The sequence below is a fragment of the Drosophila pseudoobscura genome, chromosome X (genome assembly GCF_009870125.1).
Source record: "Drosophila pseudoobscura strain MV-25-SWS-2005 chromosome X, UCI_Dpse_MV25, whole genome shotgun sequence".
Classification (NCBI taxonomy): Eukaryota; Metazoa; Arthropoda; class Insecta; order Diptera; family Drosophilidae; genus Drosophila; species Drosophila pseudoobscura.
The window spans coordinates 6,893,027-6,914,114 of record NC_046683.1 but is presented as its reverse complement, the minus strand read 5'-3'; the positions used below and the strand labels follow the sequence as shown (position 1 = coordinate 6,914,114).

The 21,088-nt window shown below is 50.0% G+C and overlaps 1 protein-coding gene across 3 annotated transcripts in view; it reads left to right on the top strand.

Moving 5' to 3' along the window:
• Cph (BCL11 transcription factor chronophage) overlaps positions 1-21,088 on the top strand; it is a 52,939-nt gene that overhangs the window by 7,520 nt on the left and 24,331 nt on the right. For 2 of the 3 annotated variants that reach the window (XM_033382709.1, XM_015186618.2), the window contains one exon: positions 18,573-18,713. The exons of the other annotated variant lie outside the window; for it this stretch is intronic. In XM_033382709.1, coding sequence (XP_033238600.1) covers positions 18,573-18,713 — 141 coding nt within the window. The remainder of the gene's footprint in view (positions 1-18,572; positions 18,714-21,088) is intronic. 3 annotated transcript variants of the gene reach the window in all.

Here is a 21,088-nt window from a genome sequence, read left to right as displayed (position 1 = left end):
ACAAAAATGTCCTTCGACGAACGACTTACCAAGCAGAGTGGGGGAAATGTCCCCGGGAGTGAGTGCCACGCCGCGCCACCCACAGAGGCCAACAAGTTAATGAATCTCTTACCCAGACCACCCCCTTCTCCACCCGCCTTCCATCTTTTTTTAACGCCCTTTGTTTTGCTACGCATATTCTTTTCAGTATGCTTGTCCGTTTTCGTGTCCTTTTCAGCTTTTCGCCCATTTTCCTTTACTGCTTCTCAGTTTTTTATGTTCTTTTTTCTGTCTTGGTATACGCGTATTTTCTCTGTTTTCCTTTGCTTGTGTTTTATTTTGCTTCTGTTTTCATCGGGGCTTTCTTTGCCGCTTTTCCCTTTCTCAGAATTTGCTTAATTTTCTGTTCCTTTTGTTTTTATCAGGCTTTCCTTTGCTGAATTTCCTTTTCGTTTGATTTTCTCGCGGTTTTCCTTTTCTTTTCGCTGCTTTTTTTTTGATAATTTCCTCTTTTTTTGGGTGTTGTTTTATGATGAGGAGGCGACCAGGACCACCACCCGCGTCGCTTTTCCGTTCGTTTGCCCCGCACTTTGGCAAACTTTTCACTTTCAATATGGGCGGTGGGGTGGTGGGGTGGTGGGGTGGTGCTGGGTAGATGTGCTGCAGTGTCTAGAACTTGGCACCTTTGTCATAGCTCCCAGTGGATGGCACTCTCTCCACCCTCTCTCTTGCTGTCTGTAAGCAAACACAATTTTGTATTCCTTCATTGCCGGCTGTTACTTTTCCGTCGTCTCCTCTCCTTTCCTTTGCCACGTAGCTGGCGAGCAAAACAAACCGCAAAATGCTTCGGGGAGGCAACATCTGATGACTGGATGGGGTGGGTGTAGGGCAGGCATCCTGCCAGTGCCCTTCCCCTGCGCAGGCGCCTCCCCATTTTCCTAGGCGCGAACTCACATTTCAATGGCATTTTCCGCATTTATTTCCAGCGCTTCTCACTTCATTTTTTCCCCTAATTCTGCACTCTTTTAACCCCCGATTCGCGGAGCACGTGCCGAAAGCGAATCCGACACTCGCTCAAAGGCCGGAAACGCGCAGAGATCCTCGAATCAAAAAACCCAACCGAAATTACGGAAAAAAATCATAATTATTTTGCATAAATTAGGCCAAGATCAAATAACTCTTCATAAAGAGACGAGATGGAAGAGGCGGAGGAGGAGGCAAGGTTTCACGGGGGAAGGGGCATCGTTTGAGGGGGAATCAATGTGATTAGTTTCAGACCCAGAGAGAGAGAGAGAAGTCATTCATTAGGACCCATCCGAAAGGGCTTGGCCAGCGCCTACGCAAGTGTCATGCCACAGAGCCCCCAACGAAAAGAAGTGGAAGATGGAACCAGCGTCCGTCTCTGTGGGCCCCAAAAGAAGTGGAAAAGAAGCATCTCTGAAGAAGAGTCTTTCCCTCCGAATGATGATGATGATGATGATGGGACGTAAACCTTTTGTCGTTTTGGTCTACATGGGGTCTCTCCTCCTCCTCCTCCACCTCCACCTCCTCGTCCACCTCCTACTCTGAGGTTTGTTTCGCCTTTTTTTAATTGAGCCAAGCAATTATTATTTCGCTGCCTTCGACTCGACTCGAACTCACTCATTCATTGATTCGTTTGCTCATTCATTGCGTTTATAAATAGCTCATCGGTGGCTTGGGCCTGAGGTCCCCGGGTCTTTGGGCCACAGATTGAAAATGATGCACAGCCCACGCAATCGGCTGCGGTGGTGGACCCCAAACGTGAGTCCACACCCAGAGAGAAGAAGAGGTGGGTCTTGGGTCCGGCACTGTCTGTACAGTACGTTGTAGGCCAGTAGTTTCAATTGCAGATAAACGGGATATCGGGTGATAAGCTTTTGGAATCGAAAAATGTTAAATTACTAATTTAAACAATAAATTAATCTTTCAGCCATCGACTATTATCGATTATCAACGGACAAATAAATATAAAGGCATTGGTATACAGATATCGGCTACCGCTGTTCCAAATAAGTTATCGGAAATCGATAAAATGTATAATCGATAATCGGTATAATCTATAGTTAATCCATATCAGCCATCTATAATCGTTATCGTCCATAAATAATCGATATAGTCTACTCATATAATGTATCGTCTATCGATAACAACGATTGAACAAGTTCAATGCCAGATTGTTTTACACATTCGATACGCACTGTTTCCGATTCCCGTATATCGGTTACAGTTTTTTTTTTGTGATCTTAGAGATATTTGTTTGGTCTTTGATTTCGTGTGGATCTTGTGGATGGATTCTTCTCTTTTGGATTTCTTGGGACACCCATGTGGGTGTTTTTGGCAGCGAATTCAATAAAAACTTCACAGCCAATGAGCTGCAGTTGTTGTTGCCGCAATTATTGCTGTTGTTGCCACAATATTTGTTGCTGTGGCATGTGACCAACTCCTCCTCAATGATTGCTGCTGTCTGTTTGTGGGTGTGGGTGCGGCCGACGGCTGCTTGGACGGATGGATGGCTATGTGGTGGAGATGGATGCGGTTCTGTTTGGATATCTTTTGGTTTCTTTTTGTCTCTTCTCTTCCCCGGTTATTTTTTTTCCTTCATTTTTGAGCTGTGGCATAATTTAATTCAATGATTACTGATTTTAAAACGAAGCCAAGATGCGAATCCCAGTCCAAAGACGCGACGCGACGCGTGCGTTGCTCTGTGACTCAAATAAATAAATCAATCATGGCCCGAAACGAACAGCTACGCTTCTCGGATTGAGGTCTTCTTGGAGCTGCGCCCAGGGGACGCATCGAGCGGAGAGGGAGGGGCTGGCATGGGCAGGGGGACCCCACCTTCAAATGCATGTGGATGGGCCTCGGGTCCATGGCACTCCCCATTTCCGTTTGCCAGCGATTTATATCGGCCCATGGCATGGCCCCCGTGCCCCCCGCCCCCTCCCTCATCCTGTGTGCGCCTCTCTCTGTGCCTCTACCTCTGCCTCTGTGCCCCACGCATCTTATCAGCATAATTATTATCATTAAGATGCCATTGTCACATTGCCATTGCACACCTTAAAGTGGAGCCTGGTGGAGCCAGACGGAGATGGAACTTGAGATGGATATGGAGTCGCGGATGAAGGCCCTGCGTTGGCTTCGGAGGAGCCTTCCTCTCTGTTCGAGCCTCAGGAGTAGACTGGGGAAGAAGTGGGTGCAAGGAGGAGTGATTGGAGTGCAAGATGAGGACACATGTACATACATACATACATATGTATATCATTCGATTCCTGAGTGAGTGGCCAGAGTGATTTCTCTTATTCTTCATGGGTGCATTCATTTAGTCATTAGTTAGACCACTCTAAAGTGAGTGTATTCGTGGGTGCGATTTCTACTCTTCTTCTTTTTGCTTCTACAATCACCTTTCTTCTAGACATTCTTCTTGACGGTTTCGTACCTCTTCTTCTTGCTCCCTCTTTGTTCTCCTCCTTTATTTATGTACACATAGCCCCGTATATGTACGTCGTGTAATTGTCTGATTTTATTGCCCATCCCATCCCACGGATTCGCATTGGAATCATTTTAAATGGGGGGCACGCGCTCGCTCACCAATCGCCAATCGCCATTCGCTGCGCTTAATTCACATGCGTCTCACACACACACGCACACACACACACACCCTGGCTCCCCTCTGATGGGTGTGTGTGTGCGTAAATTGGCTCTCTTCAGCAGTCTCCAGAGTCTCCCAAGACGCGCTCTGCGTCTCAGATCTTTGTCACCGTTTGCCTGGTCTTCCTCGCCCTCGCCCTCGCCTTCTCCATCTGCATCTCCTTCTGCTCCTCTGGCCTGCACCTCTTTCCACCTTATTCTACTCCTCCTCCCCCCCCGTCCTTCCACCGACACACACTTCACCGTTTCTTATTGTGTGTGGTTGCTGTTGCTTTTGTTGGCGTTGTTGACGCCTCCCCTTTTATTTATTCATTCATTTTTTGTTGCTTTTCTTGTGCGATAGAGAGAGAGGGAGAGTTTCCAGTTACAATTCCACTGATAACTTATTTACTTTTGTGGGGCTTTGGGCTGTGGCTCGCCGTTGGCTGCCGCCCTCTCGCCAGGGGCTCTCCTCCCCTCGCTGTTCGGAAAGCCCCTCTTCAGTCGATGACACTGGAATCAGTCACGGGTAGAAGAGATTCATGCCATGCCGACTATTGTCAGTGGGGGTGGAGGGGGCTCCGTGATCGGTCCCCTCTGCCTAAGCCTCTGCCCAGCTTTGGTCTGCTCTGTCTGCCCTACCCACACACACAGCCACACAGACACGCGACGACCGACACCCAACTCTGCCCAGTCGCTTCGGTTTGGTTCGGCTTTCGTTACGCTTCGTTTTCGTTTTTTTGTTGCTTCGTTTGGCCCCTGGATAGCGAGCGTCATCATCTTCGTATCTATCTCGTGGCTTCACGGCTTCGTAGCTTCGGTGGCGATCGGCTGGCGACAGAGTGAGAGAGCAAGCAAGCAAGAGGCGGCATTGAGCAGGTTTTTCGTTGCTCTTCCTCCCCACCCCCCACCGTACAGCACATGGCCCCCTTCCATGATTGCTTCGTGTGGTTTATCTGCCGCCGTGTTACGATTTTGTTATTGCTTTTGACTTTCTGCTTCACACCTGTCTCTGTCTGTCCCTCTGTCTGTCTGTCGATCGGTGGGTAGGCTCCCCTGTCCCTTGGACTGTACTGTGCTACGTCAGCTGTCTCTCTGTCTCTCTCTCTCTCTCTACCTCGCTCTCTCTCTCTCTGTCTCGCTTTGCTCTCCCGCTCGGCTTGTGTGCGTTGGACTTTTTGATTGGCCAGACCTTGATATCAAGTCGAAAGCACAATACAAAAAGCGGACAACAGAGCAGAGCGGAACGGAACGGAACGGTAAAAGCCAAGCCCAACGGTCTCCGGTCGCTCCATCTCGCTCTGGGCTCGGCCAAGACGCCGCCGTCGCATTGTTGCGTCTGCGCCGGCGCAACAGCAACAGCAACAGCATCAATGCAGAGGCGACGCCATTTTGCAATCGCCATGAATAAAAAAAAAACGACAAAAAAGTATGAAAAAAAAATAAAACATTCCTCAAGAATCTTTTGAGAAGCTCTGGTAGTCACAGCGGGAGACGGGGCCACTGCATTGGTCGTCCGTCCCCTTGACAAAAATAAAGGGGTTGTCCACCCCTCAAAACGAATAACAAGAGGGATACGAGGGATAGCTGAAGCACGGACTCCCAGATTCCGGCGGATCTGAAGCCTAATTGAATCCCGAATTCTGGAAATCCTGGGACTCCGCTGCCAAGAGTTCCGGGCTGCTCCTTCTGGCTGGAGTCCAAAAGGAGTGCTGGACCCCGAAGTGAAGTCAAAAGTGCAAAGTCCTTACAATGCATGAAAATTACCGTTGCAAACACACACATGCACATACATACATATGTATGTACATACAGGCACTTCCTGTGCGTGTTGCATACATATGCTGCAGGAATTTATGCATCAACAAACACACACAGCAGAAGGAAGAATGGAACAGCTGGGAGATGGTGATGGAGCAGGCCGCATGGAGATCCTTTTGCTCCTTGTCCGGGACCCAGAGTCACTTTGCATCATCATTTCGACGAACACAGGGGACGGGGACGGACACGGGGACGGGGACGGGAGGAGGAACACAGTCGCCATTGTTGGGCCCAAGTTGCGCATAATTGAAACATAAAACGCTTGGACACCAATTCACAAAAGCCTGGTGCCCCCCAGTCCCCAGTCCCCAGTTCCCACCCCCTGGGAGAACGAACACCCCTTGTGTGCATTGTGCGAGGCCCCAAAGAAAAGAGACAATTGTGTGTAAGAAAATGCAAGGCCCGAGCGGTATTCAAACTCAAATGTGAACGAGAAAAGGAAGGAAAGTGCCCTCCAAAGTGGCCGCCAATGACGAACCAATGGATACCCTAGAATGTGTATCTTTCGTATGACAGCAATGGGATATAGTCCTCCGATTTGGTTGTCAAACCCTTAGGATAGATTGTAACCGTGACAGCTACTGGGGCTACACACTGGGAGAGAGATAGAGAGAGTTAGTGCTAAGCCACACTGCGAGAGATACAGATACAGACTGCTAAGCCACACTGTGAAAGATAGGAGTAGTGACATTCCGTTCTTTGGAGATTCCGGGATATTCCTTTCGTCAAATCATGATACCCTTCTGCACAGAGTAAAATGAATGCGAGTGTGTGTGTGAGTGCATATGAATGAGTGCGTGTGTGAGTGTTAGAGTGAATGAGTGCATGAGTGCGTATGTGATTTATGGCCCCCCTGTTGTTGGTGTTTGGGCTGCTGCTGCTGCTGCTGGCCCGCTGAACGATTTGTTGTAGGATTGAAGAGTGCCAAACCGCATATTTGAATATGGCAGCTGTGTGGCAGTAGCTGCCCCAAAAGGGTGGGGCTCGAATGGGGCAGGGAGTGTGTGGCCTGGAGCCAATGGATGGCAGGACTAATAGCCCACAAGGCATATATGGAGCGAAAGAGCGAGACATCCATGGAAAAGTCTTCTATTGATTTCTGGCAGAAACTTTCTACGCTTTTCAATTATATCAACCTATCAGAAAGGCAGGACCAGGACTCGCCGACAGAGAGATAGAGAGGGAGAGAGAGAGGCAATGACCAGGACCTCCACCCAGGAGCGGGTGTGTGCGTCAGCAGTTTTTGTGCGGAGCCCGGATCCAATGGGTGGGTATTCCTCCACTCACTTGACCTCCAGTTAAACTGGCCGACAAAAACGATGGCTAAGAACAGAAGAAGCAGAAGAAACGGAGAGGAAAGGAAAGAGTGGAGGACACATGACAGAAGACAGACCCCCAAACACATGTACAACATTACAAGGGAGGGGGAGAAGGACACAAAGCAGGAGAAGGAGGAGGAAGGAGCCAAAGAAGGAGTCAGAGCCGCAGACAGACAGAGCTCCAGAGCTGGACCGAAGCTGCGGAGTCGAACATTTTCGCTACTTTCATTTGTTCGCAATTTGTGTCCTGCCCTGCGGTGCTCCCTCTGTGTCCTGCTTGCCCCCACAGCCCACAGCCCCACCGCCCTTCCTCCAGCTGCTGCCAGTTGCGGTTAAGTTCTCCAAATTGCAGTCATAGTCTGGCTACATGCTACATGCCACGCACACACACACACCCAGGCAGAAGCAGAAAGGCAGCGTTCGAGTCTGGAGGAGCCCAGGACATGGCCAGCAAAATACATAAGAGACGGGGGTCCTTGGTCCTGTCGTCCATGGGATGCTGGGATGCTGGGAAGCTCCTGCTGGAGACTGTCCAATAAGTGGCAAAAACGACGCGTGCTATCTAGTCATCTGCAGCTGGAGCGACGACTCCTTCTGTGGCAGCTCCGACTCCGATTCCGGCAGACATCGTCCAAGGTCCACTTCTATGTGGGGGGTGGGGAGAGCAGAGGAGGCGACTCCAACACGAATCACTCAGCCGCAACGGCATAAAGTTCAAGTTGGGGCGATTGCCGAAGAGGAGAGACAGTTGCCACAGAAGCAGGCAGCAGGCAGCATAGAGGAGCCATGGCCATGCCACAGGCCAGGATACCAAAAACTCCTTCCAAGCAAATAAAATCAACAAAATTCAAGTTTTTATTGTTGCCCCGGGACGAAGAGAGAGTCGGAAGAGAGGGGGGGGGCAGAGTGCAGAGAGGAGAAAGCAAGCTTAGCATTCGCTGTTGCAACCAGCAGACTCCTTGCCACAGCCGACCGGCACATATGTATCCATCCATGTATCCTCTCCCTCTATCGCTATCTCTCTCTCTCTGTGTGTGTGTGTGTGTGCTACGTGGACTATCAACGTCATCGGCTCCACATTTGGTCTGTTTGTCCATGTGTCTCTGGCGGGCTCTCGGTTTCAGCCCCACTTCAGCTCCTCCATTTTGCTTCCCTATTCAGCTCCTGCATCTGCTCCTCTCTGTCATCGGTATAGCACATCGTTTAGGTGTCGCATCCGACTGTCCGAGGACCCAAGGACGAGTCCAACTTCGAGTCCGAGTCCGTCGGGGCCCGAACACATGAGAGACCCCACCCACTGGAACGTAACCCGACGATTGGGGCGCTATTGATTTTGGGCCCAAAAGGGGGATGTATGTACATGTACACCCCCGGTGGCGGTGGCAGCCCAAAGAGAGGGAGAAATCAAGGATTCCAGCGAGAAGGGGAGGCATGGGTGCCCGAAACGGACACCGGAAATGGAATGAAGACTGGACGAATGGCCCACGAATGACCGTCGCACGGGCATCTGGGGGATGTGTGTATGCCTGGGACTCCGCCCCCATTTTGGGAGTTCCTGCAAGGAAAGTAAACCCTTATGTGGATACCCACAGAATGTGGCAATTACACGGCTTTAAACGAATGTATCCGTTCACTTAGGGGCAATTTATACTGCATTTACTACGAGTGTGCCTTATTTGCTGCCACTGAAGCATCTGATTTGGAATAGTCTTCGATCGATTCACTCCACTCACTCTCGAGAGTGAATCAATCATTGGACTGCAACACCATTCTGCAATTGCAATTGCATTTCCATTCCCATTTCCATTATGAAATTCCGAATGAGTGCAACCGCAATGCACTTCTATAAATAAATGTCATCTCCCGCTCTCCCTGCCCCACCTGTGCTCGTGTTGGGGATCGTGCCCCTTGGGGGCGAAGCCATTTAATTGCCCCGAACCCGAGTAGCCGCCGCTCCTGACCAGCGCACCAGAAGCTGGCAGAGATTAGCCCTTCCCGCTGGCTAATAGCCAAGCCATAAAACAATAACAGCAGAAGGCAAATGGCTGGAAGCCATGAGATCATGTAACCCAGGAGACGTGTAACTGAGACGCAGCCAGGCGGCGACCACGAACCATGGACCACGGGTCCACGCCACACGTTGCCCCATTCCCCATGCCACTCCACTCCTGCTCCTCCGTTCCTCCGCTCCTGTGGCAGCCACCAAGGCCTCGCGACAACTTTGACTTATTGCTGCGACAGATACAATTACAAGCGATTGGGTCGCCTGGGCCTAGGCCTGGGCCTGGCCCTGGGCCTAAGCTTGTGGCTCTTGCGGTCAATGAATGAGTGCCTGAATGAATGACTGAGTGAATGAATTGTCGGTAGGGCCCGGAGTTTTCTCACCTTTGTCTGGATGCTGGTCGGGGATAGATCGGAAGCGATGCCAATCGCGATTTGTTATCATGGCTAACGACGGTTCCAGGGGACAGACACAACACCCAACGATTGAGAGAGAGAGAAACCATATATCCATATCCGACTTCTCGACTGGGCCCTTTCCATAGGATCATCGAACTTTTTGTGGTGTGCTGTGGTGTGGTGTGGCTCCTCCATTGTCTCTCCATTGCAGATACAGATGGAGATGGAGATGGAGATGGCGAGTCTGTGGAGTCTGGGACTTTGTCTCTTGCTCTTCCTCTGCGGTTAACCGAAAGTTGTCTATAAATTATTAAAATTGTCTCATTATTCATATAGAATACAATAGATTTCATTTACGTTTCATTTTATTGCAACACAAACAAACAGCCCAGAGCCAAACAGGAACCACAAGAACCACAGAGAGCACTAGAGCAACAGAGAAACAGATCGGAATAGAACCCCAGAGACGACAATAGACAAGAGACCAAAGGCCGTGGTTTCAATTGGTCTGTTCAGATTGGAATATCTCGGATCCACTGAGATCTGGGCATCTGAATGCGTGGGAGAATCTTTAGCATGGGCCCAAAAAAAACACACAAAAAAGACACCTTCAGTCTCTGAAGAACATCATTCTCGTAGCAAAAGTTACATTAGTTATTAATCGTTAGTATTATTTAGTTTTTTTATAGAATCTGTAAAGTATTTAATCCTAAAATCTGGTCTGTTAGTGCCTCTGCTCGAAGGTCTTGTGTCTATTCTCTTATGGGAAATTTGTACAGCGAACCAACGTCACTCGACGAATATGACATAGTGATATTATTTGAATAACCATTTAATAAATACCATTATTCTTCTCTTTTCTTTGCAGGTGAGTTATGGCCGAAAGAAGACTCTTCTTCTGCTATGATCTGTGGCGTGGTCTGCGGCTCGGGTAGGTACGGGAGCCTGGAGCCTGGAGCCTGATGCGCTCCCAGGGTCCGTGGGTCCGTGGATAATCGCCGTCAGTTGTTTTTGGCATTTCAATCAGAGATCAGAGAGGGCCCCAAAGAAGAACAAGCCCAACATCCGAACATGGCCCCATTACATGGCCAACGCGTGTAATCGCAACTTGTTTCAGATTGAAGTTCAGTTTCAGGTTGAGGTTGAGGTTGAGGTTCGGGTCTGGGATGGGATGGGATGGTCCTCTAATTATGCTAGTAGCAAAGGTGAGCCATGGCCAGTAGATCCCACCGCTTCTGGCTTCCTAGCCGCCTGGCTGCCCCCTGCCCCCTGCTCCGTCTGCTCGTTAGCCTGGTCTAAGTGACTCTCTGTGGCATGGTCGGTCGTCGGTCGGTCGGTCGTCGGTCGGTGTGTTTGAATCCAGATGACATCTCAATAGTTTGCCTACTGCCGAACCGGCAGTCCGCGGCAGTCGATGTCAAAAAACCTCTGAGGGCGCATTGTCAATGTCCGAGCGGTGGATGTCAGTGGCTGTATTTTGTGGCTGGGAAACCGATTGGAATTTTCGTGCAGCAGCAAACGCAGAATTTTCATTTCGTGTACGAGTATGTTCGTTCTGGGCTTCTGCGAATTGGAGTCTCTCGTTGTTGGTCGCTTAATTAGCAGCGCGGGGGGTGCAGAGTGAGGCCGAGTGCGGCAGAGTGCGGCAGAGTGGAGCAATGTTTCACCTAATTAGTGGCCTTGACTGCGGCCCCACCGATACGATGCGCTGCGATGGATGGATGCGCAGGACTTTGCTGCATTGATGGATGGATGGTTGAATGGCATTCAACTTGCATCAGCAGCAGCCCGAAAAATCCAAACTGACATCCAATCTGTGTGTGTGTGTGTGTGTGTGTGTCTCTTGTCTCTTGTCTGTTGGCTGTTGCTGTTTGTTGTTCTTGTCATTGACTGACTTACACGACATCTATTCACATACTGCTCTGCAGGGGGGAATGGGGCGGAGGGCGCGCAGTTTGGGGCGCCACCGCCGCGGTAATGTTGCGTGCATGTCTTACACAATCCCAAAATCCCAGCGACGCCGTACGCAAATTTCCAACCCAATGTTCCATGGAGGATGGGAGAGGCTGACGGGCCAACGATGACGGCAAAACTAAGTGAAACAAATCGCAGCTGCACTGAAATCCACCTGCATGCCGCATGCCGCCACCTCATAGACTTGCCACATGCGCCCGGCCCCTGCCGCTGTCCCCCCCCCCCCCCCCTCCCCGAGATGAGTTGATTGGGGAAGGTGTCAGTGCGTGGCGCGGAGGGCGAGAGTGCGAGAAGTCGTCATCTCACTTACTTCCTTCCGTTTTGGGGCTCTTTGGAGTGAGTCTATTGGAAGCTGTCGATGGGGCTGCCATGGGTTAAGAGTGTATTGGAGGTGCGAGCGCCATGGGGCTTGAGACGGGCTGAGACTGTAGATGGGAATTGATTGAGACAATTTTGGGCAAGGAGGACTCCCAGGAGTTTACCGGAAGAAGCAAACTCCGACTTATTTATCGATAGATCGGCTTTAATCTCCATCATCTATCGGTTTTTTTTATCGATAACTCAATTGATTACGCCTTTTGCTAATGATTATCATAATAACAACTCTATTTCGATTAAAAACTGAAGTATTCAATTCGATAAATAATCGAAAAATCAAGATTAACACGAAAAATCGATATTTATCTAGGGAAACAGTAGAATTTTAGATTATAGCTGTGTAAAGCGATACATTTAAAATGTTTAACATCAATAAATGCATGATAATCGATAACTTCAAGGAGTTTATGTTTAATATAACTTTGAGAATGATTTTCCACATCTAGAATAATCGATAAATCAATCGAGAGCAATTGATAGTCCACAAACTTTAGTTGCTTATCGATTCCGTCATATAAGCAGTCGAAAACATAATCAGCAAAGCTGCCACACACACAATTTATACGTAGTCTGTTTCCATTACACATGCCTCATGCACCATGCCCTGCCCCATTGTCCCCGGACTCTCTTTCACGCCTCAAATCCGATTGATACCCATAGAGGAAGGGGTCTGTGAGGTTGGGGGGCTGTTATTGTGTGTATGCGAGTGGGAGTTCGTCAGTGTGGAGCTTGTGGCATGTCCGACTTGTGGCAAGTGCGTGTAAATGCAAATGTTGTCAATGCGCAGCCGAAAATTGGATTGGTTTGTATTCTGTGTGCTGTGGCGCAGAGAGGCCAAGAGGAGCTTTAGTTAAATGCGCGATGTTCGCACAGACCGCAGACGTGTCTCTCATCTGCCCCGACCCTTGCCCATACCCCTAGCCCTGCCCCAGCCCCTGCCCCTGCCCCGTGTGCCCCATTTGGCTGGGAATCATCCTTAATACAAATTGCAAAAGCAACCGCGACCAGGGCCCAGTCTTCTTCGGCTTGTCGAATGCTTTTGTCGCTGACTGTTGTGGCTGTTATTGCTGCTGCTGCCTGTGGTTGATTTTAAGCCAGAAGAGCAAATCAGGCGGCAGTCAGCAGCCAGCAGGCAGCAGGCATCGTCGTACTCGTATCTGGGGCCCAAACGACTGGGCATTCAATGAATTCAATTGCCCGACCGCAGACGGCAAACGCCGTCGTCGCAAAGACAGCCAAGGAATGATACAACGACTACGGGAATACCCTGTTGCCAAAGACTTGCCTGACTGGAAGTCATTTTTGGGAAAAGTATGAGTAATGATGCCTCAATAAATCATCCTTCTCGTGTCCTGACTTTAGTAACTGTTGGATTTAGTTGATTTTGGGTATTCCGGTGAGTGAAAGGTACATTTATGGTAGCCCTATAGCTTTGAATTTGTGGTCTTATACCCAACTATTTCTCCCTCTCCACCTGCAGTGGGTATCATTAAGGTCCTTTTGCTCTTCAGCATCAAACATATGTGTCTACTGTCTGAACACATCCACCCTTCTTCGCTGCACTTACAGGGTATTAGAGCAAACGAAACCAACACGATGTTGCACTTTCAATGTTACGCTAAGCGATGCTGCCGCTGCTGCTGCTGCTGCTGCTGCAGTTGTTGCATTTGCAGGTCGGTCGCTGTTTTGTTTATTCTATAATGTAGTCTTGCCTTCGATTGCGTCACTGGAGGACAGAAGGGGGCCTTGGTATTGGGGATGGGGACTTAGGGACGCACTAGGCCGTGTGTTTTCGGCCATGGGGCAAGCCAAATGGAGGAGAGTGTGCATCACTTGTATGGCAGGCAGAAGGCAGAAGGCTATGGCTCTGGCTCTGATCGTGCACCTTCGAGAGACGTCACATTTTATATTTTTTGGCCACATTGATATGCAAGTGACGACAACGAAGCCAAGCGATGGTAAGCGATGGTAAGCGATGGTAAGCGATGGTAAGCGATGGCAAGCGATGGCAGCAGCAGCAGCGGGTGGCAAGCAGCAGCAGCACAGGTGCCCCGTTGCAGATATGCAGATATATTTTTTTTTTTGGTGGGTATCTCTGCAACATGACTTTCAAACGTAATACAAACAGAGCTCATCCATATGGATGGCGATGCCCAGGCCCCGGCACCTCGTATGTCCATCTGTCGGGACAGTCGGCCGCCTTCGACACACGGTCGATCACGCGGAGTGTGTCTGCCTCTGGGGCATGCCGCCTGCCGCCTGCCGACTGCCGACTGCGAGCATCTTTTCAAGTACGACTACGTATCTGGCAGATACTTCAGACGCGACTTCAACTTTCAACTTTTGGATGTTTTCTGTCGATTTGTGGACTTTTTATTTGTAGGTTACTCCGCCGCTGCATGGTACAGTTAGTGTCTGCAGGTTGCACGATGAACGTTGAACGTTGCACGTTGGCTTTTGTTTGCTTGCAACATTTGAAGGCCTTCAAGTGGCGGCACAAACGGAGCCCTCTCTCGGTCCTCTCAGGGTTTGTGCCACATTCTGATGGAGTGCCTGGAGGGGAAAATCAAAGATCTCCAAAGGGTGACCTTCAATGCCACTGGCTCTCAGGGCTTCCCATGACACCTACCCCCACCTGCTCGCGCTCTCTCCATCTCTATCTCTCTCTCTGTGACGCACACACAAAACACTTTCGGGCGCTGACATTCATCAATCAGTCGCACGCACACACACACAGATACGCAGATACACCGATGCACAGATACACAGATGCATGCCTCATGCCTCATGCCTCATGCCCCTCCATTCATGGCACAATGGTCTCTGTTTCGTTGTCAACACTCTGGGCCAGGCCCCGGAGTACCGTTGCGGTGTGGCAGCCCTCCTGCCGCCCCCGCTTCCGTCCGGCTGGGAGTGTGGGAATCTGTTACCCTTTCTCTTGGTGCTGCTGCTGCTGCCTCTCTGCTAAGCAAACAGCAAATAACTTTTCCGCAACAGTTTTCCAAGCAGCGACAAACCACAGGGGCAGAGACAGAGCCAGAGATAGAGCCAGAGCCAGAGCCAAAGACGAAGACGAGGCATGTATCTGAAACACTTTCCAGCTTCAGCTTCAACATTTTGGCTACAGTTTTATTGCAGATTCAGATGCCGCTGCAGCTCAGTCTCCAGATTCTGCTGCATGCTGCACACAGCCTCAGAGAGAGAGAGAGCGAGAGAGAGAATGATTCCAGCCCGCAGTCAGGTGGATTTTTGCCATTGTTTCAACGGCTTGGAGGCGCCCCCGCAGTACCCCCAAAAAGGGTGAGACCCAGCGCCTACACTCGGAATAGTGCCCCCCCCCTCCCGGCCCTGCCCTCCGCTTTGGGGAATCCGCTCAAGAAACGGCGGAGCTCCACAATAAAAGAAAATCAAAAGAAAAAGAGAGAGAAAAGCCAAGAGACAGAGAGAGAGAGAGAGAGAGAAGAAAAGGTTGAACGTGTTGTTCGGATTATCCGTGAGATAATTTCACTGTGCCCCCAGTGCAACCTGCCTCCCGGCAGCAGTTCCTGCCTCAGTCCCATCTATGCGCCGCCGCCTGTCTGCTGTGGGTAGCGATGCTGTCTTGTTCGCATTTGCTGCCTGTCAACGCTCCACTCGGACTCTGGACTACGGACTACACTCTGCCCTCTCTTTCACAGAGTGGCTACCCCTCCCTTGCTCCCTCTCCCCTCTCCACCTTGCACTCTTTCAGTGGGGGGGGATGTCATGTGCAGGCCATAGCCATTATTCCTAATTTCGGGCTTAAATCAGATCTCCAGGTACTCCCGTACTCCCACTGCCGCCTACAAAAGCCGCTTGACATTCCCCAAAAAACCCCAAATCCCAAATCCAAATCCCCCCCCCCGGTGGCACAGGCAGTCGCAGTGGCAGCTTCCTCCCATTCCACATGGCGCTTGGCGCTAGCTACTTGCAACTTGCAACTCGAACTGGCTGCAAGATGCTAACTCTTTAACCTCTCTCCGTCCCGCGGGGCTTAGGGCCCATTGTATTGTCCGTCGTTGTCCATTGTCGCCCCTCAGGCCGTCCCCTCTCTGAATGTTGCTCTTGTTGCATGCTGCCGTTGCCGTTGCTGTTGCTGTTGCTGCTTCTGTTGCTGCTGCTTGGAGTTTCCTATTTGTTATGGGCTTTCCTCTTAATTTGAGGTCGTGAGAATCATGGCTAATTAATTGACTCAAACACACACACACACACACACACAGACACAGAACCCATGCCACATACGATTACTTCTACGAATGGGAGGCATGCCACATGGTCTGTGTGTGTGTGTGTGTGCCAGGACTTCCCTTTTGACAACTTTATGTATTCCACAAGTCCTTCCAATGGAGTTAGTTCTGTGAAGGAGCATTGATTTTGTAACTCTTTCTGTTTTCCAGTGCAGCTTAGCAGTCCAGGGCTTGTCCGTCGCCCCAAGACTCCTAAGAACCCCTTCCTGCTTTCCCTTTTACCATAGAGAAAACATAAAATATAGAAAAGCTGAGTTTCGGGTAGTCTTTGGGTTGTCCTAGAAGAAAATATTTCGTATTTTTGTTTGTTGTAGAATTTCCTTTCACGATGGTTTTCATCCATGAATTGTGTATATTTCATTATTTCAAACAGGATGTATCCTATCATATATTTTTCTACCACTACTTCTACTATATATACTACCATTCTACTCCTAGTTTCTTTCAAAATATTTTTCTATTAAAAATTCGCTTTGCCTCACTCATATTATAGGATCTAGAAGACTTTCTCGTTAGTTCTGTCGCATTTTCGAATAAATAGTATCCTTTCGTTTATGGGAAATGTTTTACAGCGTTATGTTAAGTTTCAAAACTTAATCTACTTCTTTAGTCTCTGTTCTATTGCTAATCGATCCCTTTCCCTTGAATAAATGTGCTTTTTAGAAATTAAAAGCCTCTTGAGAAACGATCTGTCACTTGGGTGTGCATCAATGGAGATTCTTGGCGCGTTTTGACCCGCTTCAATGTTGCATGTTGCATTCGTATTTAAATATATTTATTGCTGGGTAGAAAAGGGGGGTGGGGAGGAGGGGGGTAGGAAGAGCCAGGGAAAATACTCGCGGGTTACAACAAATTTCAGTTTGGACGAATTGGTGGAAAATTCCTAGACCCAAAAACAAAGCTGAGGTGAAATTTGTTATAGCTGTTGTTGCCCTTTCTGGTGGGTGCCTCCGCTGTCGCTGCCGCTGCCGCTGTTTGTTGCATGCTTCCGCATCGATTTTCACATTGGCCGCTGTCTCTTCTGCTGCTGCTGTTGCTGCTTCCAGTGTTGCCTCTGTTGCAGCCTCCCTCTGGTGCTGCCTCTGCCTCCTTCTTCTGTTGTTGCCTGCCTCCCCCCCCCTATCCGTGGCAGAGTGTCGTCTCTCGCTCTTCCCTAAGTTCATTACAATTTATTTTTATGTGTAATGCAATTATTGTTGCTGTTGTTGTTGCTGCCACTGCCACTGCCGCTGCCGCTGCTGTTGCATGAATGTTTATTCGCGCTACTTGGCGGGGGCGTTGCAACCCGGCGACGGGGGAGTCTGGTGTGGTAGCAGCGGAAGGAACGACAGTATTGGGGCCATGAGGGGTAGGGGGAGGCAATGGCATTGGGGGTATTCTCAGTCGAGGTCTTTGTTACACTCTCGGACATGACAACGGTGGCACGACCACGACACGTTGCGAATTTGCCATGAACATTTGCTGTTGTTGCCACTGGTGGGGCGGTGCGGCGGTGGGGCGGTGGGGCTGGCACCGTTTGGGCTGACCTGCGCCGTTGCACTAAATACAAACACTCGCAGCAAGACACACGGACACACGGACACGGACACATCTGGCGCTGAAGATCGCGCGATTTCTTAATATGAGAATATTCCCACCATTGTCTCCGCTGATGAGAGGAGCAGCTCTCCATTCCTCCGCTGCGCCGTCTCCCCCCCTGCCCCCTCGGGAGTGACTGTTTTCGGGGTGACTGACTTTGGGGCTGAGGCTTTTGGAGTAGGTGACACGAGGAGGAGAAGGCACGAGGTGGTGCAGGCATGGACTGTGGGGGAGTGTATGGTGTCCACTCCAACAGATTCGATTGCATGTGGAGCCCCACACTACACTACATGTCTCTCCACACACCACACACCACACTGCACTCCGCCACTCTCCCTTCACTCTGTGGCCCATTTAGCACTCGCGCTACCCACGAGCCGGTCGTCGTGCTACTCAGTTACTGTCGTGCATGCCCTTTCAAGAGAGGGTAGTATGATTTGTTCTTAACCTCTGACCGTTTCTATATGTTTCATATGAGATATGTAGATACCCAAAGAATGTCTGAAATGCTTGTAAAGATTTAAATCAAAGCCTAGATACATTCCATATAGAATAAAAAGATATCTTTTCCACCAAAAATACCTTCATGGGATGCAAATGTCCCCTAAGTAAAAGGACACACTTTGGTCAAACGATTTTGTTTCGAATTTGCAAAAAATATGCAGTCCTTTCGCTTATGGGACATTTGCACCTATCTCTATCCCATGTAGGGTATCTATATCTGTGGCCTTTGGCTACCTTTTCTGCCGTTTGTTGCTGCTGTTACTGTTACCTGTGGATGGGCGCTGCTTTAATTCCAGTTATGCGAACTTCTTTTGTTTTCCTAGAGACGTGCAGCAGCAGCGGTGGCACCACCACCACCATCCGATCACCGACTCAAGTGCAGTGTGAAAAATTCCTCATTCCGCATTCACATGAATGGTGGCGGTGGCGGCCCTTTCCTTGGGGGTCATTACTGGTCACTGGTGCTGTTGCTGTTGCTGCTGCTGTTGCTGCCTGGTGGAACGGTTCTTGCGTGTGCCACACGTGGCGGCTGCAGCGGCGGTGGCGTTCTCAGAGGCCCACTCCCACTCCCACTACCTCCTTTGCTTTGCTAATTTATTTGCACTGGAATCTAGAATCTGGTGCCTGGTGCTCGTTTTCTTTTTTTTTTATCCCATTCTTAATTAATAATTTATGCGCTCGATTCGCTCTTCTCTTCTCGTTGCAGGTGAGTCTTCTAACGGTAACGGCACCACCACCGCAACGGGCACCACATTGTGCGTCCGCCCAGAATTCCCACGTCTAATGATCACTGGTTCCACAAGTGCCACAAGTGCCCCAAGAGGAGCCGCCCTCCCAATCGCAGCCAGTGAGTAATGAATGAACCACACACGGGGGCAAGGACGGGAAGGGGTTGCTTGAGAGTGAACCTCAAGGATAACATCTGATCATCGCCGATCGAGGAATCGTCTCTGAAAGAACTTGACATCCAATGGAAGTGATCGCTAAACGCTTCAGGGCTTACTAGAAACGATCCATTGACTCTCTAGGATTCTCTACGATTTCTGATCATTCAAGATCACCTTTTGAAAGATGTTGGTTTCTTGAGCCACAAAGCGACACTCTCTAAGGAAATATAATGATGATCATTTGATCATTCCTTGAGCTTTAATGCAATTCCTGCAACATATTCGATCTCTGATAGATCCCTCCGCTCTGGAAACTGTGCAAAGCGCGACCAGAATCTCTGGGATCTTTTGAGCGGAGGAGGAAGAGGAGCTGGAGGCAGAGGCGGAGGGAGAGCTCTCGTTTCTCGCATTCGATAGAACAATGGGGGCATGCACCTGCGAATCGATCGAACAATTCATCAGCGCAGGGATTATCGAAAGATTTTCCCACAATTTCCCACAGGCGGAATACCATTTGGTTTCTGCTGTAGCTGTTGTGCCTCTGTTTGAGGCAGGAACAAGTATACAATTTCATTATCGTCGCGCACTTGTGAGGGAGCAGCTTATCCCATTACACTAAGCGCATATGTACATGCATATATGTGGCAGGACGACCGACCGGCCATCCTGTGTCCTGCCTCAGGACTCAGGACACTTGTTGGCCGCTTCATGTTTCAGCTGAAAAAGAAAGAGAGATGCATTTGCAGCAGAATGCAGGCACAATGCAGCGCCCCTGAGGAGGAAAATGCGAAAAGATCGCCCCTTGGTCTGGTCCCGCAGCCACTTGATTAGCCCCGCAGACAATGGGAGCTCTCTTTCTCCCTCCCTCTCTCTCTCTCTCAAACAGAGAGAAATGGTGAGAGGGAGAGAGAGCTATCCGCGAAATATTTTGTCATGGGAAAAGTGAGGAAAGGACGGACGAGCAGGTGACGGAGGCTCCTCCGATTCCTTCGATCGGGGACTACCAATAATTGAATTGATCATGATTCGGATTTTACTGCGTTGCCATTGTTGAGGCATGAGGATGCAGATGTGGCAGCAACTGCTACCTGGATTCTGGGGCAGGGTTCTTTCGTCTGAGGGTTCGTTCCGTTGTGGCGAAAATCGCCAGGACAATGAGTCGCTGCTGTGTGTCCTGCCCTGTCCTGCCCTGTCCTGCCCTGCCCTGTCCAATATTTGCAACGTGTCATCGATCGATGGAAGGATCCTTGAGAACTCTCTCGTTCTCGCTCTCTTTTTATTGAATGTTTTTTGGTGCGTGAGAAAAAGGATTAAGGACTGTCGCAGAAAAATGTGCGAATGTGACGGCAAGGCGAACGATCTGAGAGAGAGCGAGCGCGAGAGAGTCCTGCGGGCAAAGAGGTGTGCAAAAAGTAGAAAGGACACACAGAGCCGTTGAGGCTGAAAGGGGCAAGGCAGACAGCATTTACGTGGCAGCTGTGGAGAGAGGATGCGTCGCTGCTTTCGTGGGAAATTTCATTTCGTTGCACTCTGATTTTGATCCATTTTCCATTTTCCAGGCTAATCAAAGCAGCGGGGAAATGGCTTAAACCTTTTGCAGCTCCCTCTGTCCTCTGCTGTTGCATGCCCCCACCCACATCTCTCCCTCTCCCGCTCTCTGTGGATTGTGCAGTCGCAGCCCCACTGTCGCTGCCCACTCGCCATTTCATTGGGCTGGCATTGTCTGCAAGTTCAGTGTTCGATAAGCATCAAGTTCTCACGAACTTTTATTGTCCTCAAGACGACGACGGAGAGGCGCAGAGACGCAGAGACGGAGACTACGTTGCAGTTGCAAGTTCCAATTCCAAGTTGGCGCTGCACGAGCACCAAGAGGAGAGCGGTGGTGGCTCCTCTTTGGAGCGACATTTTCCAAGCAATTAATGCCAAATTTAGACAAGCCCTCCGCTGCCTCCTTCTGCCTACTGCCTCCCATACTCGGGATTTGTGTGCCTCTTCGCGGTGCGAGAGGGGGGGACACGCTGCTACTCAGCCGTGAAATATGAGGCAAAAAGGCAAAGCCAGTGGCAAAGGTAGAGCCGGGCCGGAAGCAACGCCTCACTGACGCATGACCAAACCATCGTCTGCTCCCTGACCCACTTCGGGCTCGGGCCCGTGCTCGGGCTTTACCTTGAATCATTCAGCCAGAGGTAAGACCCCCAAAGAGATACCGCCCAGAGGCCGCTCTGCTGCCACGCCCCAACTGGCAAATAGAGAGGCACGAGAGCCGCATGCGCAGCGGCATCAGAGGCAGGGGCAGAGGCAGAGGCAAGCGGCCGTAATAAATTTCTTGATATGC